The 21,442-nt window shown below is 42.1% G+C and overlaps 1 protein-coding gene and 1 long non-coding RNA gene across 2 annotated transcripts in view; one reads left to right on the top strand and one right to left on the bottom strand.

Annotated features, from left to right (window-relative positions):
* LOC148145295 (uncharacterized) overlaps nt 1-12,516 on the bottom strand; it is a 141,987-nt gene extending 129,471 nt beyond the window's left edge. The window contains exon 1 of the long non-coding RNA XR_015761392.1: nt 12,480-12,516. This is a non-coding gene — a long non-coding RNA (uncharacterized LOC148145295). The remainder of the gene's footprint in view (nt 1-12,479) is intronic.
* qtgal (queuosine-tRNA galactosyltransferase) overlaps nt 1-21,442 on the top strand; it is a 385,611-nt gene that overhangs the window by 267,559 nt on the left and 96,610 nt on the right. The window contains exons 7-8 of the mRNA XM_043714488.2: nt 8,203-8,298; nt 13,707-13,831. Of these exons, the coding sequence (XP_043570423.1) occupies nt 8,203-8,298; nt 13,707-13,831 (221 nt within the window). The remainder of the gene's footprint in view (nt 1-8,202; nt 8,299-13,706; nt 13,832-21,442) is intronic.

Here is a 21,442-nt window from a genome sequence, read left to right as displayed (position 1 = left end):
TCTTGGGATGTGGCATGGCTGGCTGGCCAACCATTTATTGCTTGTCCCTAGTTGCCCCTTGAGAGGTGGTGGTGAGCTGCCTTAAGACTCACGGACTCAAACTCTTAGCCTCAGCAAGGACTCAAACTCAGGGTCTCACTGTAGATCAAACACCAAGTCTCAACTTGGGCTCAAATTCCCGGCCTCAGTGTGGACTCGAACTCCTGGCCTCAGCATGGACTCAATTTCTCAGCATCAGCGTGGGCACGAACTCCCAGCATCAGCATGAACTCGAACTCCTGGCCTCAGCGTGGACTCAAATTCCTGGCTTCAGCGTGGACTCAAATCCAAGCTTCAGCGTGGACTCTAATCCCGGCCTCAGCATGGACTCAAATTCCTGGCTTCAGCATGGACTCGATTTCCGGCCTCAGTGTGGACTCGAATCCCGGCCTCAGCGTGGACTCGGATTTCTGGCCTCAGCGTGGACTCGGATTTCTGGCCTCAGTGTGGACCTGAACTCCTGGCCTCAGTGTGGACCTGAACTCCTGGCCTCAGATTGGACTTGAATTTCCGGACTCAGCGTGGACTCGACTCCCGGCCTCAGCATGGACTCAAATTCCCAGCATCAGCATGGACACGAACTCCCGGCCTCAGCGTGGACTCGAACTCCCGGCCTCAGCATGGACTCGAACTCCCGGCCTCAGCATGGACTCAAATTCCCAGCATCAGCATGGACACGAACTCCCGGCCTCAGCGTGGACTCAAACTCCTGGCCTCGAGGTGAAGTCTGGCATGGCCTGCATTGGTAGGATTGTTATTCTGGACTCTGTTTTCTCATTTTTTCTAATTTATTGCTAGACACTTTATTTCTTTATTTTTCTAATTTTCTTCCCCAAGGATGTTTACCAAAGAATCTCAACTAGGTACCTTTGTGATGCTGTAGGTGGTGACTTGTAAAGTTTTCACTCTTCTCATGAGAGCAGATGTGACAATAAAGCTGAATCAATTCAATTCAATTCAGAAACCTCTGTCCAAATTGCTTGTCTGCTACCACAGAGTCTGCTCGCGTTTCCTGCAACCTCCCTCAAACACCTGCAACTCACTACAAAGTTAGGGAGACATGAAATGCATCATGCATTTTGGGAAAGCAAATCTTAGCAGGACTTATACACTTAATGGTAAGGTCCTGGGGAGTGTTGCTGTACAAAGAGACCTTGGAGTGCAGGTTCATAGCTCCTTGAAAATGGAGTCACAGGTAGATAGGACGGTGAAGAAGGTATGCTTTCCTTTATTGGTCAGAGTATTGAGTACAGGAGTTGGGAGGTCATGTTGCGGCTGTACAGGACATTGGTTAGGCCACTGTTGGAATATTGCTTGCAATTCTGGTCTCCTTCCTATCAGAAAGATGTTGTGAAATTTGAAAGGGTTCAGAAAAGATTTACAAGGAGATTGTCAGGGTTGGAGGATTTGAGCTATGGGGAGAGGTTGAACAGGCTGGAGCTGTTTTCCCTGGAGTGTTGGGGGCTGAGAGGGTGACCTTATAGAGGTTTACAAAATGATGAGGGGCATGGATATGATAAATAGACAAAGTCTTTTCCCAGGGGTGGGGGAGTCAAGAACTAGAGGACATAGGTTTAGGGTGAGAGGGGAAAGATATAAAAGGGACCTAAGGGGCAACCTTTTCACGTAGAGGGTGGTAAGTGTATGGAATGAGCTGCCAGAGGAAGTGGTGGAGGCTGGTACAATTGCAACATTTAAAAGGCATCTGGATGGGTATCTGAATAGGAAGACTTTAGAGGGATATGGGCCAAGTGCTGGCAGGTAGGACAAGATTGTGTTGGGATATCTGGTCAGCATGGACGAGTTGGACCGAAGGGTTTGTTTCCATGCTGTACACCTCTATGACTCTATGACTGTATGTATTCAAGGCAGAGATTGATAAATTCTTAATTCTCGCAAGGAATTAAGGGCTACGGGGAGAGTGCCGGTAGGTGGTGTTGAAATGCCCATCAGCCATGATTGAATGGCGGAGTAGACTCGATGGGCCGAATGGCCTTACGTCCACTCCTATTTCTTATGATCTTATGGTCTTATGTATTCTGTGTACTTGGATAACTCTATTCCACACACAAAAGCTGAATTTGATCAAGTTTTCCAGGAAAACATTCATTTCATAAGCCTTATGCAGTTCAACCTGACATGTATATCACGTCATTACAATTAAACTCCAGCTCACACTTGCCAAATTTTGAGAGATCTACTGGTGTTGAATGAAATAAAGGAAGTAGTAAGGGAAAATTCAATCCAAATTTCAAACAAAATTTCAAAGCTGCTCAAACATTGCTTTAGTCTCTAAGCCCTCAACACGTCAGATTACAACCATTTAACTTGCTCCCATGGAGTGAAATTCTGCTCATAGAATCATAGAGCTGTACGGTATGGAAACAGACCCTTCATCCATGCTGGCCAGATATCCTAAATTAATCTAGTCCCATTTGCCAGCATAACCTCCTGATGATAATATTTTGGTGCCAACATTGTCAATATGATGCAAGCCACATTTGATACTTTGTACAAACAAAATAATTAGGATCTTGTGTTTGCAGTATAGCGCATGGCTGTAGCTTCCCTTGATTATTCAAACAATTTTAGACTCCTGTCCACTTCACAAAGAAGTAGTTGTGTGTTAACTGTTTGAAAAGGTTTTAGCATCTTTCTTATGACTGAAACAACAGGGTCTTTGTACCATTTCAGCCTGGAGCAGAGACATTGCTTCTCTATCCGACTTAGCATAGAGGGTTTAGACTTAGTTAATCAGACTGAAGTCGCAGGCTGAATTGTCTGCTTTGTTAGGGTATGTGCTGACGTATTACATAGAGCAATTCCAACCTGATGGTTCCGGAGATGTCCTGGAGGGGGTTAAGCTGTGCAATGGTGTCATGCTGTGGTGAGAATGCACATGCTTTAAAACTCACTGATACTTTGCATGAGACAATATACATTTATTTCCAACAAAGTCAGATGCCAAGTTACCATTTTCAACTGTTTATCCTTCCATTTGGAAGTTTTTGCATCAAGATTTTTTGTGTGCATTTTCTGTGCCTGATCAGAGAGATGAATGACATAATGCCAGAGACTGGAGCACTTTTCAGATTGGAACCATGCTTTGGGTAATACGGCATCATCCTATATCATTATTCAGCGTACAGCAATCTAATGGGTCATTTTTCTATGTTTAATATGTTGAATTGTGGGTTCCTTAATTAATGTGAATTTGTGGAAGATGTGTTATTAACTCCATTGTACATTAAGTGAGGCTCCCTGAACTCATTCCAATTAAATACCTCCTATGTTTGTGGGCTTGCTGTCTCAGCAACATTGGAACTAAGACTCTAGAGATGAAAGGACTATGCTTTCAGACATTTCATCTTCTAGCTCTCTTTTTCTTTTCTCACTGTCTTGGATTGTAAGACCCTGCAACGGATAGTGAGGACAGCTGAGAAGATCATCGGGGTCTCTCTCCCCTCCATTACAGATATTTACACCACACGCTGCATCTGAAAGGTTAGGAGCATTGTGGAAGACACCACACGCCCCTCACTCAAACCCTTCTCTCTCCTGCCATCTGGCAGAAGATACCAGAGTATATGGTGTCTCATGGCCAGATGGTGCAACAGGTTCTTCCCCCAAGCCATCAGGCACATTAACACAGTATGATCGGACTCTCTCCCATCTGAAATTCTTTGCACGACTTCGAATTCAATGATAGAGAAATGTCTATAATTGACCATTCTTCTGTTACACTGTAACTTGTGTGTTTTGCACTTCTTATGCACTTTATGCCGTGTACAAGTATGTAGTTTGTGCTGCACATGTAGCACCCTCAGTCCTGGAGAAACACTGTCCTGTTTTACTGTATCAGTTGTATATGGTAGAAATGTCAAATAAAAAGCAAGCTCTACTCTACTCTTCTAATGCTAATGACATAGGGGCCAGACAAAGCATGGACTTATGTGTGTTTTTATAGCTAGATTTCCTTAGAACAAGCCACTCGCCTGCCGCCAGAAGCTATAGCTTGAGGGGAACCACACGCTTGACTGACCAGGAGATGCTCGTGTGCTTACTGCTGGTCATAGGCGTGACAGAAAGATTGACAGATTGACAGTCATCTATTTGGTTGGATTACCAATGCATGTTACTTGGCCATAAATTACTGTTGTGGGACTCAAAAACGAAGCCTTTGGCTCAGAGGCAGGGGATGCTCACCACTGCACCACAAGACCTCCACCCAGTGTACTTATTCCAACAAATATATTTAATTATAACGCTTTGAGGAATTGTTTTGTTGCTTTTACTTGCAATCATTTTGATAAAACAAATCCCCAGTAAATGATTAGAAACACTCAGCAAGCCAGGCGGCATTGTGTGAAGAGAGATTAGATTAGATTACTTACTGTGTGGAAACAGGCCCAATAAGTCCACACCGCCCCGCCAAAGCGCAACCCACCCATACCCCTAACCTAACACTACGGGCAATTTAGCATGGCCAATTCACCTGACCTGCACATCTTTGGACTGTGGGAGGAAACCGGAGCACCCAGAGGAAACCCACGCAGACACGGGGAGAACGTGCAAACTCCACACAGTCAGTCGCCTGAGGCGGGAATTGAACCCAGGTCTCTGGTGCTGTGAGGCAGCAGTGCTAACCACTGTGCCACCGTGCCGCCCCAAAGAGTTAACATTTCAGGTCGTTGACCTTTCATCAGAATGACACCTGACCTACTGAGCATTTCCAGCATTCTTTGTTTTTATTTCAGATTTCCAGCGTCCACAATATTTCCCTCTTGTTTGCTCTGGGTTGGTATTATGTTCGGAGCAAATAAGGCAGCTTCTCTGTGCTAACAAAATCCAACAGCATCGAGATAAATAATCAGTTAGTTGGTTTTACTTTACGAAAAGGCTACATCAACATGTTTTACACACCATTTTGTTAAATCTTGAACATTTATCATTTAAAATCCGAACACAGTTTATAGAAAAAAATGAAGCATTTCTTAAATGTGAAAAAGACCCCGTTGTAAAGCAGCAAGTGGGGAGAGGCAATTTGCCCACAACGTATAATGACCAGATATTCTGTTTTGTGTTGTTCTTCTGTCAATAAATATTTATCAGGAGAACAAGCTGAAACCCCTTGCTCTTCTTGAAAACAGGTGCCTATTAAATTTCAACAAGTGTCTCAACTTTAGCATCTCGGCCAAAAGACATTTTGACATTTCATTTCCTCTATGCTGCATTGAAGTCTCAACCTGGGGTATCAGAGTGTGAAAATATAAGGAATAAAAATAGGAATGGACCAGACAGCCTCACAATTCTGCTGCACCATCTTTATGATCACAGCTGTTCTACTGCACTTTCCTCACTCCATCTCTGTAAGCCTGGATACCCTTATCTGCTCAAGCACTTCAAATAGGCCTTGAACACACAGTCTCTAATGCACAGTTATGAGCATTACCAACAGTTGGGCCACAATTTTGGAATACTTTGTGTGGTTCTGATCATCTTGTCATAAGAAAAATATTATTAAACTAGATAGGGCTTGGAAAAGATTTACCAGAATGTTGCTGGGAATGGAGGGTTTGAGTTATAAAAGAAAGGCTGCCATTTTTTTTCACTGTAGTGTCTGAAGCTGAGAGATGATATCATTGAGGTTTATAAATTCGTAAGGGGCATGGATAAGTGAATAACTTAGGCCTTTACCCTCAGGTGAGGGGGTTCAAAACTAGGGAATATATTTTTAAGGTGAAAGGAGAAAGATTTTAAAAAGACCTGAGGGCAACTTTTTTTACACAGAGTGGTTCGTGTGTGGAATGAACTGCCAGAGAAAGTGGTGGATGCAGGTACAGTTACAATGTTTAAAAGACATTTGGCTAAGTATCTGAATAGGAAAGGTTTGGAGGGACTTGGGCCCAATGCAGATAGGTGGGACTATTTAATTTGGGAACATGGTTGATGTGGACTAGTTGGACCAAAGGATTTGTTTCCATGCTATATGACTCTAATTGATATCACTAATGTGATCTGCATTACCAATATGGCCAGCTGCCTGAGGAAGCAGGCAATCTAGTTAATCTGAACATGACTGTATAATGCTGTGAGGGTAACCATGTTGTTTCTTTCTGCTGTACAGTAGCCCATTACTGTGTGACACATGAAAACTAATATAACTTGTATATTTGCTACTGTAATAAGGAAACCACACACACTAACTTCTCTTCATAGTCGCCTTTTTGTCTAGTTCGCAATCTCAGCCTCATTAATAAGAAAGCTCTGTTTATTCCTCTGCAATTTATCAGAGCATTGTTTATTTATGACTTATGCAGTTAGTGTCTGGAGTTGTCCTAATGAGGTCACCTGGAGTGTGTCCACAATTTGTTTTGGGACAGTGTGATCAAATGTTTCTCAAATGTGCTCCATCTGGTTCAGGAAACTTGAACGAGAATGATGTGTATTCAATGTTATGCAGTCACCAAGCTACAAGGAGGTTGGAAACATAATTCCTAGCTCAACATACCAAAATCCTTGATCAGATTGGATTCCAAACTGGTATGGGGGGGCACGTGCAATATGGATGTCATGAATGTAGACTGATACTTCGTGAAAAGCTGAACAAATATTAAGGAATTAAGAATCAGAAACAAATGCCGCTTCAAAGAACAAGAACTTTAATTTTTCTCCTGATCTTTCCATTCTTCAGTAATATTTCTCTTTATAAAAGGAATCTGATCTTATCATTGAAGAAATAATTGGGGGAGATACAGAGGTGAACAGTGCAAAGGAATGAAGTTATAAGTGGTGAAGGCAATTTGACACAATGTAACATCCCTGAAACGATCCTGTGAAATTCTACACTCATCCCACATAGCACCACTTGCTGCCTTATTCTTGGACACTAGTTGACATATGAGAGGTGAAAGACATCTTTGGCAGAAAGAAGAACTTGCAGTTTATGCCATGCGTCCTTTCCATTAACCTGTTAAATACACGAGTGAGGTACACAGCAGATGGTCAATATTCCATGTGTGCCTTCACAAAAGTTAATGTTCACTACCCTGTAAAGTCCCAAAAGCGGTGAAATTGATGGTTTATGAAATAGTTTCTAGCAAAAGTGACCAATTTATAGCAGACAGTTGAAATGTTTGATCACAGATGCAGTCAGAGTTATTGGCTGCTTTGGTATTATTTTATATCTATTGAATTCGAACGTTCACTTTCCAGATTATGATGATAATATTGTGAACAAAAGATAACAGTTAAACAAAACAATTTTTAAAATAAATGAAGAGATAGGAAGATGGGGAGCTCCCTTGCATTTATCCAATGACAACTGAAGCCATTAGACAGGGAAGATCTCGTGTCTGATAATTGAGTTGGGTTGGGTGGAAGTAGCTGATTTCCACAACAGCGCAATGGGACGGCTAATATTAACTTTACTTCCTTTACAATAAGGACTGAAAAATCATTTTTAATTGATATCCAAAGGGTCATCTCTAATGTTAAAGGCTCACACAATTAAAAAAAGACTGAATGGGAGAGGAATCAGAGTTAAATTTCACCTAGTGAACCATAGTTAGCATTAGCTAGCAACTGCAGTACGTGCAGAACATGGGTGTACTTTGAGAGCAATGCATCTTTTTCTCTAATTGTCCTGATTTTTGAAATGAGGATTCTGATGATATTCAAATAATACTGGCAATCAATGGCACAGTTCTGGGCAAATAGCAGATTAATACCCCATCTAGTCTGTTCACTACCTAGTCTGTGCGTCATTCCTGATGAGGAGCTTATGCTCAAAATGTCAACTCTCCTGCTCCTTGGTTGCTGCCTGACCAGCTGTGCTTTTCCAGTGCAACACCTTTTAACATGGTTCACGGAGCTGAGATAAGAAGAGATGAAGAGGTATTCGGGTTGGATCACACATAGGACAGATGGCATCTTCTGCCGTTGGGTATTCACAGCTATGTGGGTACAGGCCCTACACCTACCTCTCAGCAGCAATGAATAGATGGAGATCTGATGTGAAATGATGGAAAGAGTCCCATTTTATAAGTAACAAAACTCATTGTGCATCCCTGGTAAACCTCAGAAAAGAACGATTCATGTCTGCTCCATGACAGAAATGCTAATTCACAAATTCTTTATTCAAGCACTTTTTTCTCTTGATAGGTGTTCACATCCCATGGTCCTACTGTCATCATGCCAACTTGGTTCTGCTCTCGAAAATGGTTTGACTACGTTGGAAAGTTTGATGAAGGTGGAAAAGTGAGTATAGCTGCCCACACAGAATAAAATTCAAAGAAAAGGCCACAGGTTTGGCTATCTATTAATTTGGATGTTTTTAAGAAGAATATTCTTGTCACAGAATGTGGGATTCTCGGACTTACTATTGCCCATTCCTAATTGCTCTTGAAAAGGTGGTGGTGAGCAACCTTTCTTGAGCCGCTGTAGATAATATGATGTACAGATGCAATGCTAACAGGGTTTTGACACAACATCAATGTGGGTACATTGATTATGGCTGTAAGTCAGGTTGATGCATAGCTTGGAGGGGAACTTGCAGGAAATAATGTTCCCATGCATCTGCTGCCCTTGTCCTTGTACTTGGGACAAAACGTGAGTATGAGAGGTGCTATTGAAGAAACCTTAGTAAGTGATTGTGGTACATCTTGTGGAGAGAATGAATGTTGAGAGTGGTAGATGAAGTGACAGTCAATTGGATTGCTTTGTCCTAGTTGGTGTCAAGCTTTTTGAGTATTGCTAGAACCACGCAAGTACAGAGTATTGCATGACACCCTTGGTCTGTATACTGGGGAGTCAGGAGGTGAGTTATTTGTTGCAGCTAGCTAGAAAAAACTAAAATGGTCCAAGTTCCTTATTGAATTAGCTAAAACATTGGTGACACTGCAGCATTAAAGGTGTACATTTAAATAGATTGAAATAATACTTGGGGGTACCTAGCAAAATTAAATTTTTAATAAAACTCGATTTAAGTGTGCAATAACATCTGGGCAGTGGGATTTGGTTCATTTTCCCCTTGGACCACATTGAAGTAACTGCCTCAATTGCCACCATTGAGACTGGTTGGGGAATCTCAGCTAAAGGGCCAGCCTCAAAACCTCAGCAGAATAGACCAACCCGCTTCCATGGAGCTGGAATTCTGTCACATTGTGTGGGGTCCCCCTCTGCCCATACCCTTCCCCACACCATATCAGTGGTGTTCTCCCTTGTTGTCTACCAGATGGGAGAGACAGTATTGGATGTGCTTCCATATCAAACCATGAGGTCATCATTAGTGGTATCTCAGGAACAACAAAGACCGAATATAAGGCAAGTGCAAGCTACTAACTCTTATTAACTATAAACTATATACACAAGTATGGTCGAGAAAGACTTTGTTCATACCTTCTTCCATCAGTACTCAGTCTGATGTGATCTGATATTATCATGGTACAGTTAACCTTGACACTACATTATCTTGGGGGCTAACTAAACGGTGATGTTAATGGTGAACTAGAAAATAGCTGTTAACATTTCATCAGCAGCAGCTTGTACCTAGCTGCTATCTTCAATGCAGTGAAACATCCCAACATGTTTCACTGGAACATAATCAGACAGGAATTGATACTGAGCCAGTGCAGGAGACATGGGGGAGGGTGTCCCAAACCTGGTCAAGTAAGTTGACTTGAGCAATGTCTTGAAGGAAGAGTGAGTGGGTGCTGGAGAAAAAGGAGGTTTGGGAAGAGAATTCCAAAAAATTCCATAGAATAGATTCCCTACAGTGTGGAAGCAGGCCATTCAGCCCATCGAGCCCACACTTCCCTCCAAAGAGCATCCCACCCAGACACACCTTCTTACCCTATCCCTTTTACACTGCATTTCCCATGGTTAATTCACCTATTCTGCAAATCCCTGGCCACTACAGGCAATTTAGCATAACCAATCCACCTAACCTACACAACTTTGGAATATGGGGAGAAACCTGAGCGCCCAGAGGAAATCCACAAGGAAATTTCCCAGAGGAAATGGGGAGAATGTGCAAACTCCACACAGACAGTCGCCTAACACTGGAATCGAACCCAGATCCCTGGAGCTGAGGCAACCCTGCTAACCACTGAGCTATCATGCTGCCCAGTGGTGGAATAGTAGAAATCAGGATGGACTAGAGGCCAAAGTTGCAAAAATGTCAGGTACTCAGAAGGTTGCTTGAGGAACTGGAGAAATTTTTGATTACATTACAGTGTGGAAACAGGCCCTTCGGCCCAACCAGTCCACACCGACCCGCCAAAGCGCAACCCACCCATACCCCTACATTTACCCCCTTAGTTAACACTACAGGCAATTTAGCATGGCCAATCACATCTTTGGACTGTGGGGGGGAAACCGGAGCACACGGAGGAAACCCACGCAGACACGGGGAGAACGTGGAAACTCCACACAGTCAGTCGCTTGAGGCGGGAATTGAACCCGGGTCTCTGGCGCTGTGAGGCAGCAGTGCTAACCACTGTGCCACCGTGCCGCCCTTAGGAGGGAAGGTTTTAAATGTGAGGATAAGAACTTTTAAATCAATGGCCCAGAGTGGGGTTAAACAAGAGGGGGAAATTCTAAAGCTGCATAATCTTTGTAGACTAAATTCTCCCCATTAAAAAAAACTCTCACTCAAATTTGAAAGAAGCCAGTGTGTGCCTTATCAACAAGACCTATTTTCTGAATGTTTATGTTTTGTTAATGGTTCTACAGTATCACTGAGATTCATTAACGTCATACTTCAAAAGGATTAAAATGCCAAGCACTAAAATAAATTTTGCTACAAAGGAATTTTATTTTAATTAGGACTGATGCTGCGTGAAGGGTAGTTACTGGTTCTTTGATGTAAACAGAAAAGTGCAGTAATTGATGCACACGCAGACAGCATGCCAAGATTGAGAATGAAGACTTACAGACCCAGCTCAAAAGTGTCAGGACTACTGAGATACAACACATGCTCTGTAGGAAGAGAGGGAGGGAAAGCTGGCTGCGATATATTATCATTACAGTCCATTCCTGTTGTAATCAAGGTCAGTTTGTCCAAAGAACATGCTGGGAATGAAACCCTCCACCTTTCTTTCAATAATATCATTTGATGCACAGAGAGAATTCATTTCTCAACCTGTACTTTAAGTGATCCAAGTCTCAGATACACCTAGCAGCTTAAGTATTTGCTATGATCTGTTGGATGGTTAACAGATTGGTACTAAAATCACTGAGCATTGGCAAGGAATAAAGAAACTTTTTTCTATTATTCTTGTTTTTCTTGATGAGGCAATTAGAAAATTAGTCAATGCCCTCAAATGCAATATGCTCTTACCAGACCATATCTGTGCTAAAGAACGTATCTCAAAAATGTTCATGAAATCAATGACACACTACAAGCTTTATGCTTCTCAATTTAAGAAATGAGAGAAACAGGAACAACCTATAGACAAATTTAATATTCAAAGCTGTTGAATCCCTATATTGAGAGTTCTAAACCTTCAAAATAGCAATTCAGGTCTATTCTCAGATAGAAAACTGAAAGCAGACCCAAACTGGATTGCTTCTGGCAACCTCTTGTGTGAAGTTATAGAGTGGTTTTGGCAGGAGCCTAAGGACATGTCATTAGTCTATTCTTAACCTGCAAGTGATACTAGGCACAAGGCTCCATTTCCTCCCCAGTGTCCTTGAACAATCTGTGTCTCTAAGGCCCATCCCCATCTCTTTGACACCTCCTTGTTTCTATCTTTTTACTCAAGATTCTGCCCTGACCACAGCACAGAAATGGAGTGAACAAAAATTGAACAACTTTCTCTGACATGTTCATTCTCCCTCCTCATTTTCTTTTCCAAATATAGAGATGGCCAGACATACTGGCCTCCTCAAAACATACCCTCCTCTATTGTCCAACTCAGTGTGGAACATTTGCATATGGTACCAGACTTGCCCATGTGTTTATGGACAGAGCATTAGCAGCAATGTGATTCCCTCTCGTCTCAGTTTGGAAATTGCCCAAGGATCCAGACCTGGCTTCTCTCCACTTCCTATTCAACACGTTGCTTTTTAACAACATCCACACACATGAGATCAGCTTCTACTTATATCCTAACGACAACCAACTGCTTGACCTCTTCATAAACTCTATCGATCCCTTTATTGCCTTGATTTTATGAAACTGCTTTCCCACATCTAGTCTTAAATTAGCTGCAACTCTCTACAACTTTTTCTTCAAACAGTGGACAGAGCAAACCACTATTTACAACACCCACCACAAATTTAACTGAATGTATCTGCTCCTCTGGCTACTATCTCATGTTACTTTACCTACCATAGTACATCTACTTTTTAAAATGAAAATCAGATATCAAATTTCAGCAGTTGTAAATGTAGAATTAAACATATAAATCCACAAATTACTCTTAACAATGCCTTACCTCTACAGAGACTGTGCAATTAATTGATACATGAAATGGCATGAAGTTGTTTGCTGAGAACTAACATACAGATTAAGCTGGCCAGAAAACATTAGGGCTTGTCAATTATACTGTAAATGCCTTTTAATAGCAGCGTAAGTCTTAATTACTGTCAACAACCTCTCAGTCACTGAAAATTTGCTTATAAATGTACGCTCCCATTGCTTCAGATTTTAATTATTGTTGGAGATTCAAAACAAAACAACAGAAGTGAAATATATCTTTTTATTACTGTAATTTAATCTAATCTAATTTACTCAACTTTTGCTTGCTGTACCTGATTTGGCATTGAATTAAATCTTTTAACTGGTACGTCCTCATTGGACTGTGCACTGCCCACTATCAAACGTTCAGTTTGAATGGTGAAGAGGACAGACATTTACTTTCCCTGTTCATAAATAATTGACTGACAGAAGTCTCCAGTGCAAAACCCCATGAATTATGATTGCATATATAACGGCTATTGACATTTATTCAGAGTTAGCCACAAAGTCTAGCCTTTTGAATATTCCTTCAGATCAGTTGCATTAGCATGATGCAAGAAATAATGCATTCCAGTTGCCAGTGAGCGCCATGCTTTGGTTATTGGCCTTTATGTTTCTAATGTCGACAATTCCAGACAAAGCCATTCCAAATTATGACTATCCATTCAGGGCAATTTTGAGGCTCAGTCTTCTACACATTTGAAAGTATCATGTCTTCACTAAGAACTACCCCATGGTAGTTTTTGAAAGCTCAATTCAATGATCATAATTTATTAGAATCATTAGATTCCCTACAGTGTGGAAACAGGCCCTTCGGCCCAACCAGTCCACACCAACCCCTCCGAAGAGTAACCCACCCTGACTCATTTCCCTCTGACTGATGCACCTAGCACTATGGGCAATTTAGCATGGCCAATTCACCTAATCTTTGAACTGTGGGAGGAAACCGGAGCACCCGGAGGAAACTCACGCAGACATGGGGAAAATGTGCAAACTCCACACAGACAGTCGCCCAAGGCTGGGACCCTGGTGCTCTGAGGCAGCAGTGCTAATCACTGAGCCAACCGTGCTGCCCTGCAACATTGTCTGAATAATACAACAATGTCTGAAGCAGATGTTTGAGCATTACTGTTAAAACTCTAAGGTTTTATATGACTTATATACTCAAGGTTCTCATGAAATTCTTACCAATCTATTTCTCTAGGGTGTCCCTGAAGATCTATTATTCTTTTATGAAAATCTTCGAAAGGGAGGGAGCGTATTTCGAGTGGATCACTGTCTGCTTCTCTATCGCTATCATTCGGAGGCTGCAACTCATGCTGTGTTAGAGTAAGGCTTCTGACTCTTATGGAATCATTTCATGCACAAAATATATGTTTTTGTAGAGTTAGTGCAATGTACAAGCAAAAGTGTAAAACAAGTAATGATTACCTTATAAGGAAATGTTGTATAGGTTGAGCCTGTACTTTTTGGAGTTTGGAAGGCTGACAAGTGATCTTATTGAAACATGGTGTGATCCTGAGGGGAGTTGACAGAGTGGATGCTGAAAGGATGTTTCCTCTTGTGGGAGAGACTGGAACAAGGGGACACAGTTTAACAATAAAGGGTTCCTCATTTGTGACAGTGATGAGAATTTCTTTTCTCTCAGAGAGTTGTGTGTCTGGGGAAGTCTCTTTCCCAGAGAGTGACAAAGGGCGGGGTTATTGAATATTGTGTGGGCAGTTATGGACAGATTCTTGATTATTAAGGGAGTTTGAAGCAAGCACAGCTGTGGAGTTAAGGCCAATCATATCAGCCATGACTTGACTGAATGACGAAACAGTTTGATGGACCGAATGCACTACAGGTCATTATGTTATAACGAGCGTTTTATCAACACGAATTTGCTGCAACATGATTGACGAATTAGGGTTGCTGTTTCTACAGCGCGAACGTTTAGAACGTGTGTTGGCTGTAATGCGATTACGGCACCAACACTTTCAGCACTGTTCCTAAAGCACAATTTTTCTACAACACAGGGTTGCACAAGAACGCTACCATTGTGTTATAGAAGGACTGACTGTACTCTTAATTCATGTGTCCAGATGTCTGTCTGTATACTTGTATGTTTGTACATACGTCTTGGAGTCATAGAGATGTACAGCACAGAGAAAGGCCCTTTGGCCCATCAAGTCTGGACCCATCAAAAACAAGCACCTAATTATTCCAATCCCATATTCCAGCACTTTGCCCAAAGCCTTGTGTACCTTGGCAACACAGGACCATATTGAAATATGTTTTAGATGTTTATAAGAGTTTCTGCCTTGACCATTCTTACAGGCAGTGAGTTCCAGATTCCCATAACTCTCTGAGTGATAGAGCTTTTCCTCATAACCCCCTAAATCCCCTTGTCATAAATCTGTAACTCCTAGGTATTAATCCCTGCAACAAGGACTATGCCCCTCATAATTTTTTATATCTCAATCATGTTTCCCTGAACCCCACCTGGCAAATGTTTATATATTAAGACAATTAATACCTCTATGAATATAATTAAGAAACATATCATTAAATTCAAATCTACATTTCATTGCTTGATTGCTATGCCTGGCCTGTGAAGTCCCTCTTGATTGTTTAGAGTAAGACATGTGGCAATGACGGACACAAAAGTTGAATTTTAAATTTCACATTCAGTGAAAGCCAGTGGCTGCACCATCGTGGGAAAAAATGCTGGTCTAGGCATCTCCCTGCAGATGCCAGAAATCTCCAAACCCCATTCTGTCATGACTTTGCACAGCTGAGTTAGCTGATGTGGTACTCACGCCAAAATTCAAACCATCCAGGTCCATTGGATAAACTTACTTAACAGTCACCAATGAACAAGTGTTCAGCTGCTGGAGTGGTGCAACCCTGGAATTATGTAAAGATTCAGGTAATCTTCAGACAAGATCACTTAAAATATTGCCTGCTATTGCAAATGCCATTGAAGTACTCTGTTCTGCCTTTGAAGGTGTTTTTTTTGAGTTCCTGATTTCAATTCTCTGCAGGCCAGAGGATTTGGGTGATCTCCCTATACAAAGCAAGCAAGAGGTACAGGGGATTGAGTAGCAATGCCTCTGTTACAGCACAACAGAGATGGTGGAAAAGTTATTGAGAAGGGAGGCTGTGCAGGAAACTCTGTGCTAATTTGGAGCTGGACTCCTCCATGCTTCTTGATAGTGACAGGAGGCAGTCTGACAGGCCAAACCATACACTTAACAACTGGGTGCACATATCCATCAGCTTTCTTCTGTCCATATACCATCAAATTCCTCGGATAAGTCCTCCTGTTGGAGATCTCATCTGTGACCATGCCGTCCATTGGCAAACAACCCGTCCTTTAGTTATGGCAAGACTGCAGCTCCATCACTCCCTGTAGTTCATCATACCCCAATCCCAACTCTATACTAGCCTTTGATGTATGTGCATGACCATGTCTGCGTAAGTGACTTGTCCTCTTCTTCAATGCTGAGGTGTTGCACTTTTCCTCCTCCTGCCCGTGCTAGGGCTGGGCATGCAACAGATCTTGAGTGTCTGAAAGCAGGAAAGCAAAATGGGAAGATTGTTGTGAGTAGTGGGTGTTATATTCTAGAAATCCAGTTTGTGAAGGGTAGAACTGGACCCAGTCATTTCATACTGTTGTAAGCATTTATTTACAGTGTTGCTTATTACAAGCATATACATTCGAACTCACAGCCCATTTTTTCAGTCTTTATTTGCAGACCCACATATAAATCCCAGTTAGTACACATTACTTGTATACAATTAAACATTATTAAATAAATAGCCAGTTGGTAATACAGAGCTTGAATATTGCTGCAAAGTCAGAGAGGTCATTGAAATTTTCATGTTGCCAACCTCATCACAACAGATGCAATACCCAATTATGATCATTTGAAATTTGCCATTCTTGCTTTTGGCCTAATGAGTGCAAGATGAAAAGTTTCAATAACCTGCCTGTCTCCGACAATGAATTTACAATTAACAGTGGGATGAAATGCAGGAGGTTCATACTGTCACTATCTGCAGCATGTATTTTCCAGCAGGTAGTAGAATCAGTATAAGCTGGCAGTTGAGAACAGGCAGGAACATATTATCACCCTCAGTGTGCTAAGGGACGCTGAATGCCATGGGCCCAGCTTGGCAACAGACCCCATGCTGGGGTGAAACACTTCAAGCATGGAGCTGAGGATGGCGGTGTCTTTGTTTCTCAGCTGGGTCTGTTCTCTTCTCTTGTGTACCATTTGTTTTCCTTTATGTAGTGGAGAAGATTAGCAATATGTTGGGTAAGATGCCTCCCCTAGGTGAATAGCTGGAGGCAACGTTCCCTTTAAGCTACACTATTCTGACATTCTGTGCATGGTAGTTACCATACTAACACAGATCACAGCATTGACCAGTATGATAGCCACTTCTGCACATGCAACCATTGGAGGACAATATGTTATGAAAATGTGAGTGCACTGTACCTTTAAGTAAGTTTTAAAAGCTAGCAAAAACTACCTGACAGCACCAAGTGTTCTGAATAAGATACATTGTAAACATGTGGTCCACCTACTGGGGTAGCTAGATTAGCTGGTTGCCTGGAAACAACAAAAAAGATTCAAATTAGGCCAATCAATTTAAGTTATACCAAACTCCAATCCAGTTTGAATTTAGTATATTGACAATCTTAAAAGCCAATTACACAATCCGATGCTTTGGGGATATAAGACCAGGGAAAATTGAACAGTTGAGAGGAGAACTGCCAAGCCAAAGACATCTGCACACTGCGCAGAAAAATAGCTCTCTTAAAGGTACCTTTATCGATCAGTAACCTGTGAAGAAAAGAAGATAGGAATACAGAGAAAACTGAAAGCTGCCTGGTTTTGGAATAAGAAGTTTTGTTTAGTAAATCTTAATTGGGGGTTTTATCGGACTAGTATTGTAGAAGGGGAAAGTAAAATGTAGGTTAGATGAAGGATTTGTAAATAGTTGTTAGTTAATTATTCTCTGTTATACTTTAAGAAATAAAGTTGTTAATTTTTATTTTAAAAAGTGCTTGGCCTCTTGAATTTTCACAGATTACTGCACAGGATAAATCTTTTTTGTTTTACTACTTTAAGTTAAGCAGGTGTGTTTATCACGTGTCATAACAAAGGTATATGAAGTCAGTGAGTGGGATTGGTCTGAGGTTCGCAGCATTGGTAGGTGTGTGAGGATAAGGTGTAGAGACTGTGAGTGTTACGTGTGAGCCCTGAGTGCCAGGGGCTGGTGATGTTTGTTGATGTGGTACATTGAGCAGCATGAGAGCTTGGTGGAGCAGTGGGTAGGAGATGGCAATGTGAAGATGCATTTATTAACCTATAGAGGGTCTTTAGACTTCTTCTGCCATTGCTGCCAGGTCCTCAATTTCCAGGTACCAGGAAGTGACCTCCCTCCCACCCTTCGAGGAGCTGCCCTATAAGCATCTAAAGGCCTCCAAAGAAATTTTAGGTCTTTCCTCATTTTACCTCCATCTTGTTCAGAATTGAAACAGTAGCATTCCACAGCTACCTGCTGTCACTCAGTAAGGCTTCCTTTTCAGCACTGGAGGCTAATTGCACATTGCTATTAGTACGTGTTGCTTGGTTCCCTGATGAATGCAGACAGAACAGCAGCACAGCAGATATTCAGACCTACACTACAATCCGGTACAAGTGGTGACAGCACCAAATGTGTGTGTTACTCACCTTCACCAGAACTGGCACAGGCTGGTGGCTGTGCATGATAGCCCCCAGACACAAAGCACAGAACAAACCTAATTCAAATGTTTTTCACATTCCTTCAGTTAAACCTATCATGTATAACAGTAAACATCAAAATACATAATTTATTCTGTGAGTGGCGATTCAGAGAATTCTTTAATAGTCCAAAGATATGCAAGTTAGATTGATTGTTAAATTGCTAAATTGCCCATAGTGTTCAGGAATGTGTAGATTAGGTTCATCAGCCATGAGAAATGCAAGGTTGCAAGGATAGGATCGGGAGATGGGTCCAGGTGGAATGTTGTTTGGAGGGTCTGTGCAGTCTTGTCGGGCGGAATGTCCTCTTTCCACACTATAGGGGGTTCTAAGGTTCTAAGACAAATAAAGATATCGTGCTAACTCAAAGGATGCACGATGGATTTCCCTGATCATTTTATACTTAGACAAGTTACGGTAAAGATTTATTATGCTTGCTTTAATGTGTACTGTGACAGCAGGTAATGTATCTTCTGGTGCCTAACATGAATCACTGAGCAGTTCGATCTTCATTTGGCTAACACAATAACTTGACAATCTATATTCCTCCCAGGTGGCTTCAAGAAGCAAGTAAATATCATTCAGGTAGAGCACTCGGGAGTGAAGAAAGCTTCCCTTAAAATGATCAAATTTTGTTGAAGTGAGAATGACAGAAAAAAATATGCAAGACCTGGACTGTGAGAGTTAGAAACAGCAGCCAGTGTAAAAAGGTCCTACGTTTCCCTAAGTCCAGTTGGAGAGCACCTGCATGAAAACTCAGCCCTGGACAGTTATAAGATATTAAAATGTTGCTGGTAAGACCTGCTGTGAGTGGATCTTAGCTGCATAAAAGACACCAGTCAGGTCTACAGCTGCCGATTTGCATGTAAGGAGTGATGGTGCTTTGTTACATGTGAAAATGTATTGTCAAAAAGTCTACAATACACATTTGGTGCTGTGGCTCAATTTTTATATAATTCTGTAATTATATTGCACCCAAGGGAAACACAGTTTCTGTAATCACAGTAGGTGAAAGTTACCAAAACAAGGGAAAGAAAATCTTGGTCTGAATCCTTTGACATGGAAAAAGGCTTCCAACTCAACATCACAATAGCTTATTTTTAAGGTGATCTTACTGAAGCATACAAAATCCTGATACAACCCAACAGTGTAGGTGCAGGAAGGATATTTTCTCTCTGGGGTCTAAAAGAATGGGATACAATCTCAGAATAAGCAGTAGGCCATTTAAGACTGAGATGAGGAGTGATTCTTCACCAAGAGGGTGACGAATATTTTGAATTCTCTACCCTAGAGGGTTGTAGAGGCAACACCATTATCCTCAAACTAGCAGCCTTGTCCACAAGACATGAAGAGAGATCATAAATTATTTTAAAAGCTATACCTTCCCGTTGATATTGTAAACTGAATTTTGCTTAACTAATATATCAGAGATCACATGATGCAAATTAACCTCAAAGCTTCCAATTCCACCCAACAGTTACTAGAAACTCAGAACTCAGTCAACATGTCCATGGAACAGCACACACTTATGTTCTATGTATATTGCATCAAGCAAACTCAGAAGGAGGCTATATGTCTCCTCAAGGGAGCTATAGAACCTCAATATGCCTGATGTAATAATGGCTCACCATTTATATCCTATAGATTACCAGTGGATAGATTGGGGCATAGAAACTTAATCTTGGTCTAACTGGGGAGATGCCAACAATTACATTTACTTCCTAAATTGAATACTGGACTGCTGGTCAGAGAGATAGAAGGTGGTTATTGATTTTTAACTGACTGCTGAATGGGGAGGCCACATAACCAGATATCCACCTCTCTGAACAATTCAGTCACGAGGTGCAACAGTGAAAGCAGAGAAAGGAGAATGAAGCCATCTGGGCTGTGAATTCCATTTCCCCATGCAACTGTGCCCAAAAGTGGAAGAACGTGTTGCTCAAATACTGGGCTCGTCTGTCACCTGAAGACACATCGAGTATGACAGACATCATCCTCAGTTCAAAGGGACTGATGATGACAAAAAAGTCACAATGATTATTATAACTTGGGGTTATCAAAATTAATATACTATAAACAAGTTTGTGGATGACACAGAAAAAGATGAGAAGGCTAGTGGTGAGTGTGCAGAGAGAGATATAAACAGATTAAGAAAATACCTGGGCAGATAGAGTAGAGTGTAGGGAAGTATGAGATTATGCACTCTGGTAGGAAGAATACAGGAGCTGAGTATTACTTAAATGGAAAAAAGTCTGCAAAAAGATACTGAACAGAAGGATTTGGGAGACCTCATCCATGAATCACAAAAAAAACTGGCATCTGGGTTTGGTGGGTAAATGGAGACAAATGGAGGATTGGCCGTTATTTCAAAGGTGGAAATGTGTTGCTGGAAAAGCGCAGCAGGTCAGGCAGCATCTAGGGAACAGGAGAATCGACGTTTCGGGCATTAGCCCTTCTTCAGGAATGAGGAAAGTTGGTCCAGCAGGCTAAGATAAAAGATAGGGAGGAGGGACTTGGGGGAGGGGCGTCGGAAATGTGATAGGTGGAAAGAGGTCAAGGTGAGGGTGATAGGTCAGACTGGGGTGGGGGCGGAGAGGTCGGGAAGAAGATTGCAGGTTCGGAAGGCGGTGCTGAATTTGATGGATTTGACTGAGACAGGCTGGGGGGAGGGGAAATGAGGAAACTGGTGAAATCCGAGTTCATCCCTTGTGGTTGGAGGGTTCCTAGCCGGAAGATGAGGCGTTCTTCCTCCAACCATCGTTTCGCTGTGGTCTGACGATGGAGGAGTCCAAAGACCTGCATATCCTTGGTGGAGTGGGAGGGGGAATTGAAATGTTGAGCTACAGGGTGGTTGGGTTGGTTGGTCCGGGTGTCCCAGAGGTGTTCTCTGAAACACTCTGCAAGTAGGCGGCCTGTCTCCCCAATATAGAGGAGGCCACATCGGGTGCAAAGGATGCAATAGATGATATCTGTGGAGGTACAGGTGAATCTGTGGCGGATATGGAAGTTTCCTTTGGGGCCTTGGAGGGAGGTGAGGGGGGAGGTGTGGGCGCAAGTCTTGCACCTCCTGCGGTTGCAGGGGAAGGTGCTGGGAGTGGAGGTTGGGTTGGTGGGGGGTTGGGTTGGAGCAGAGGCCTCACCTTCATTCCCTTACGCTCCC

Source organism: Chiloscyllium plagiosum, unplaced genomic scaffold, assembly GCF_037043375.1.
Source record: "Chiloscyllium plagiosum isolate Xiang-an unplaced genomic scaffold, Cpla_swu_hap1 HiC_scaffold_25, whole genome shotgun sequence".
Lineage (NCBI taxonomy): Eukaryota > Metazoa > Chordata > Chondrichthyes > Orectolobiformes > Hemiscylliidae > Chiloscyllium > Chiloscyllium plagiosum.
Note: the sequence above shows the minus strand (reverse complement) of the source record. Positions and strands in the feature narration are given on the sequence as shown.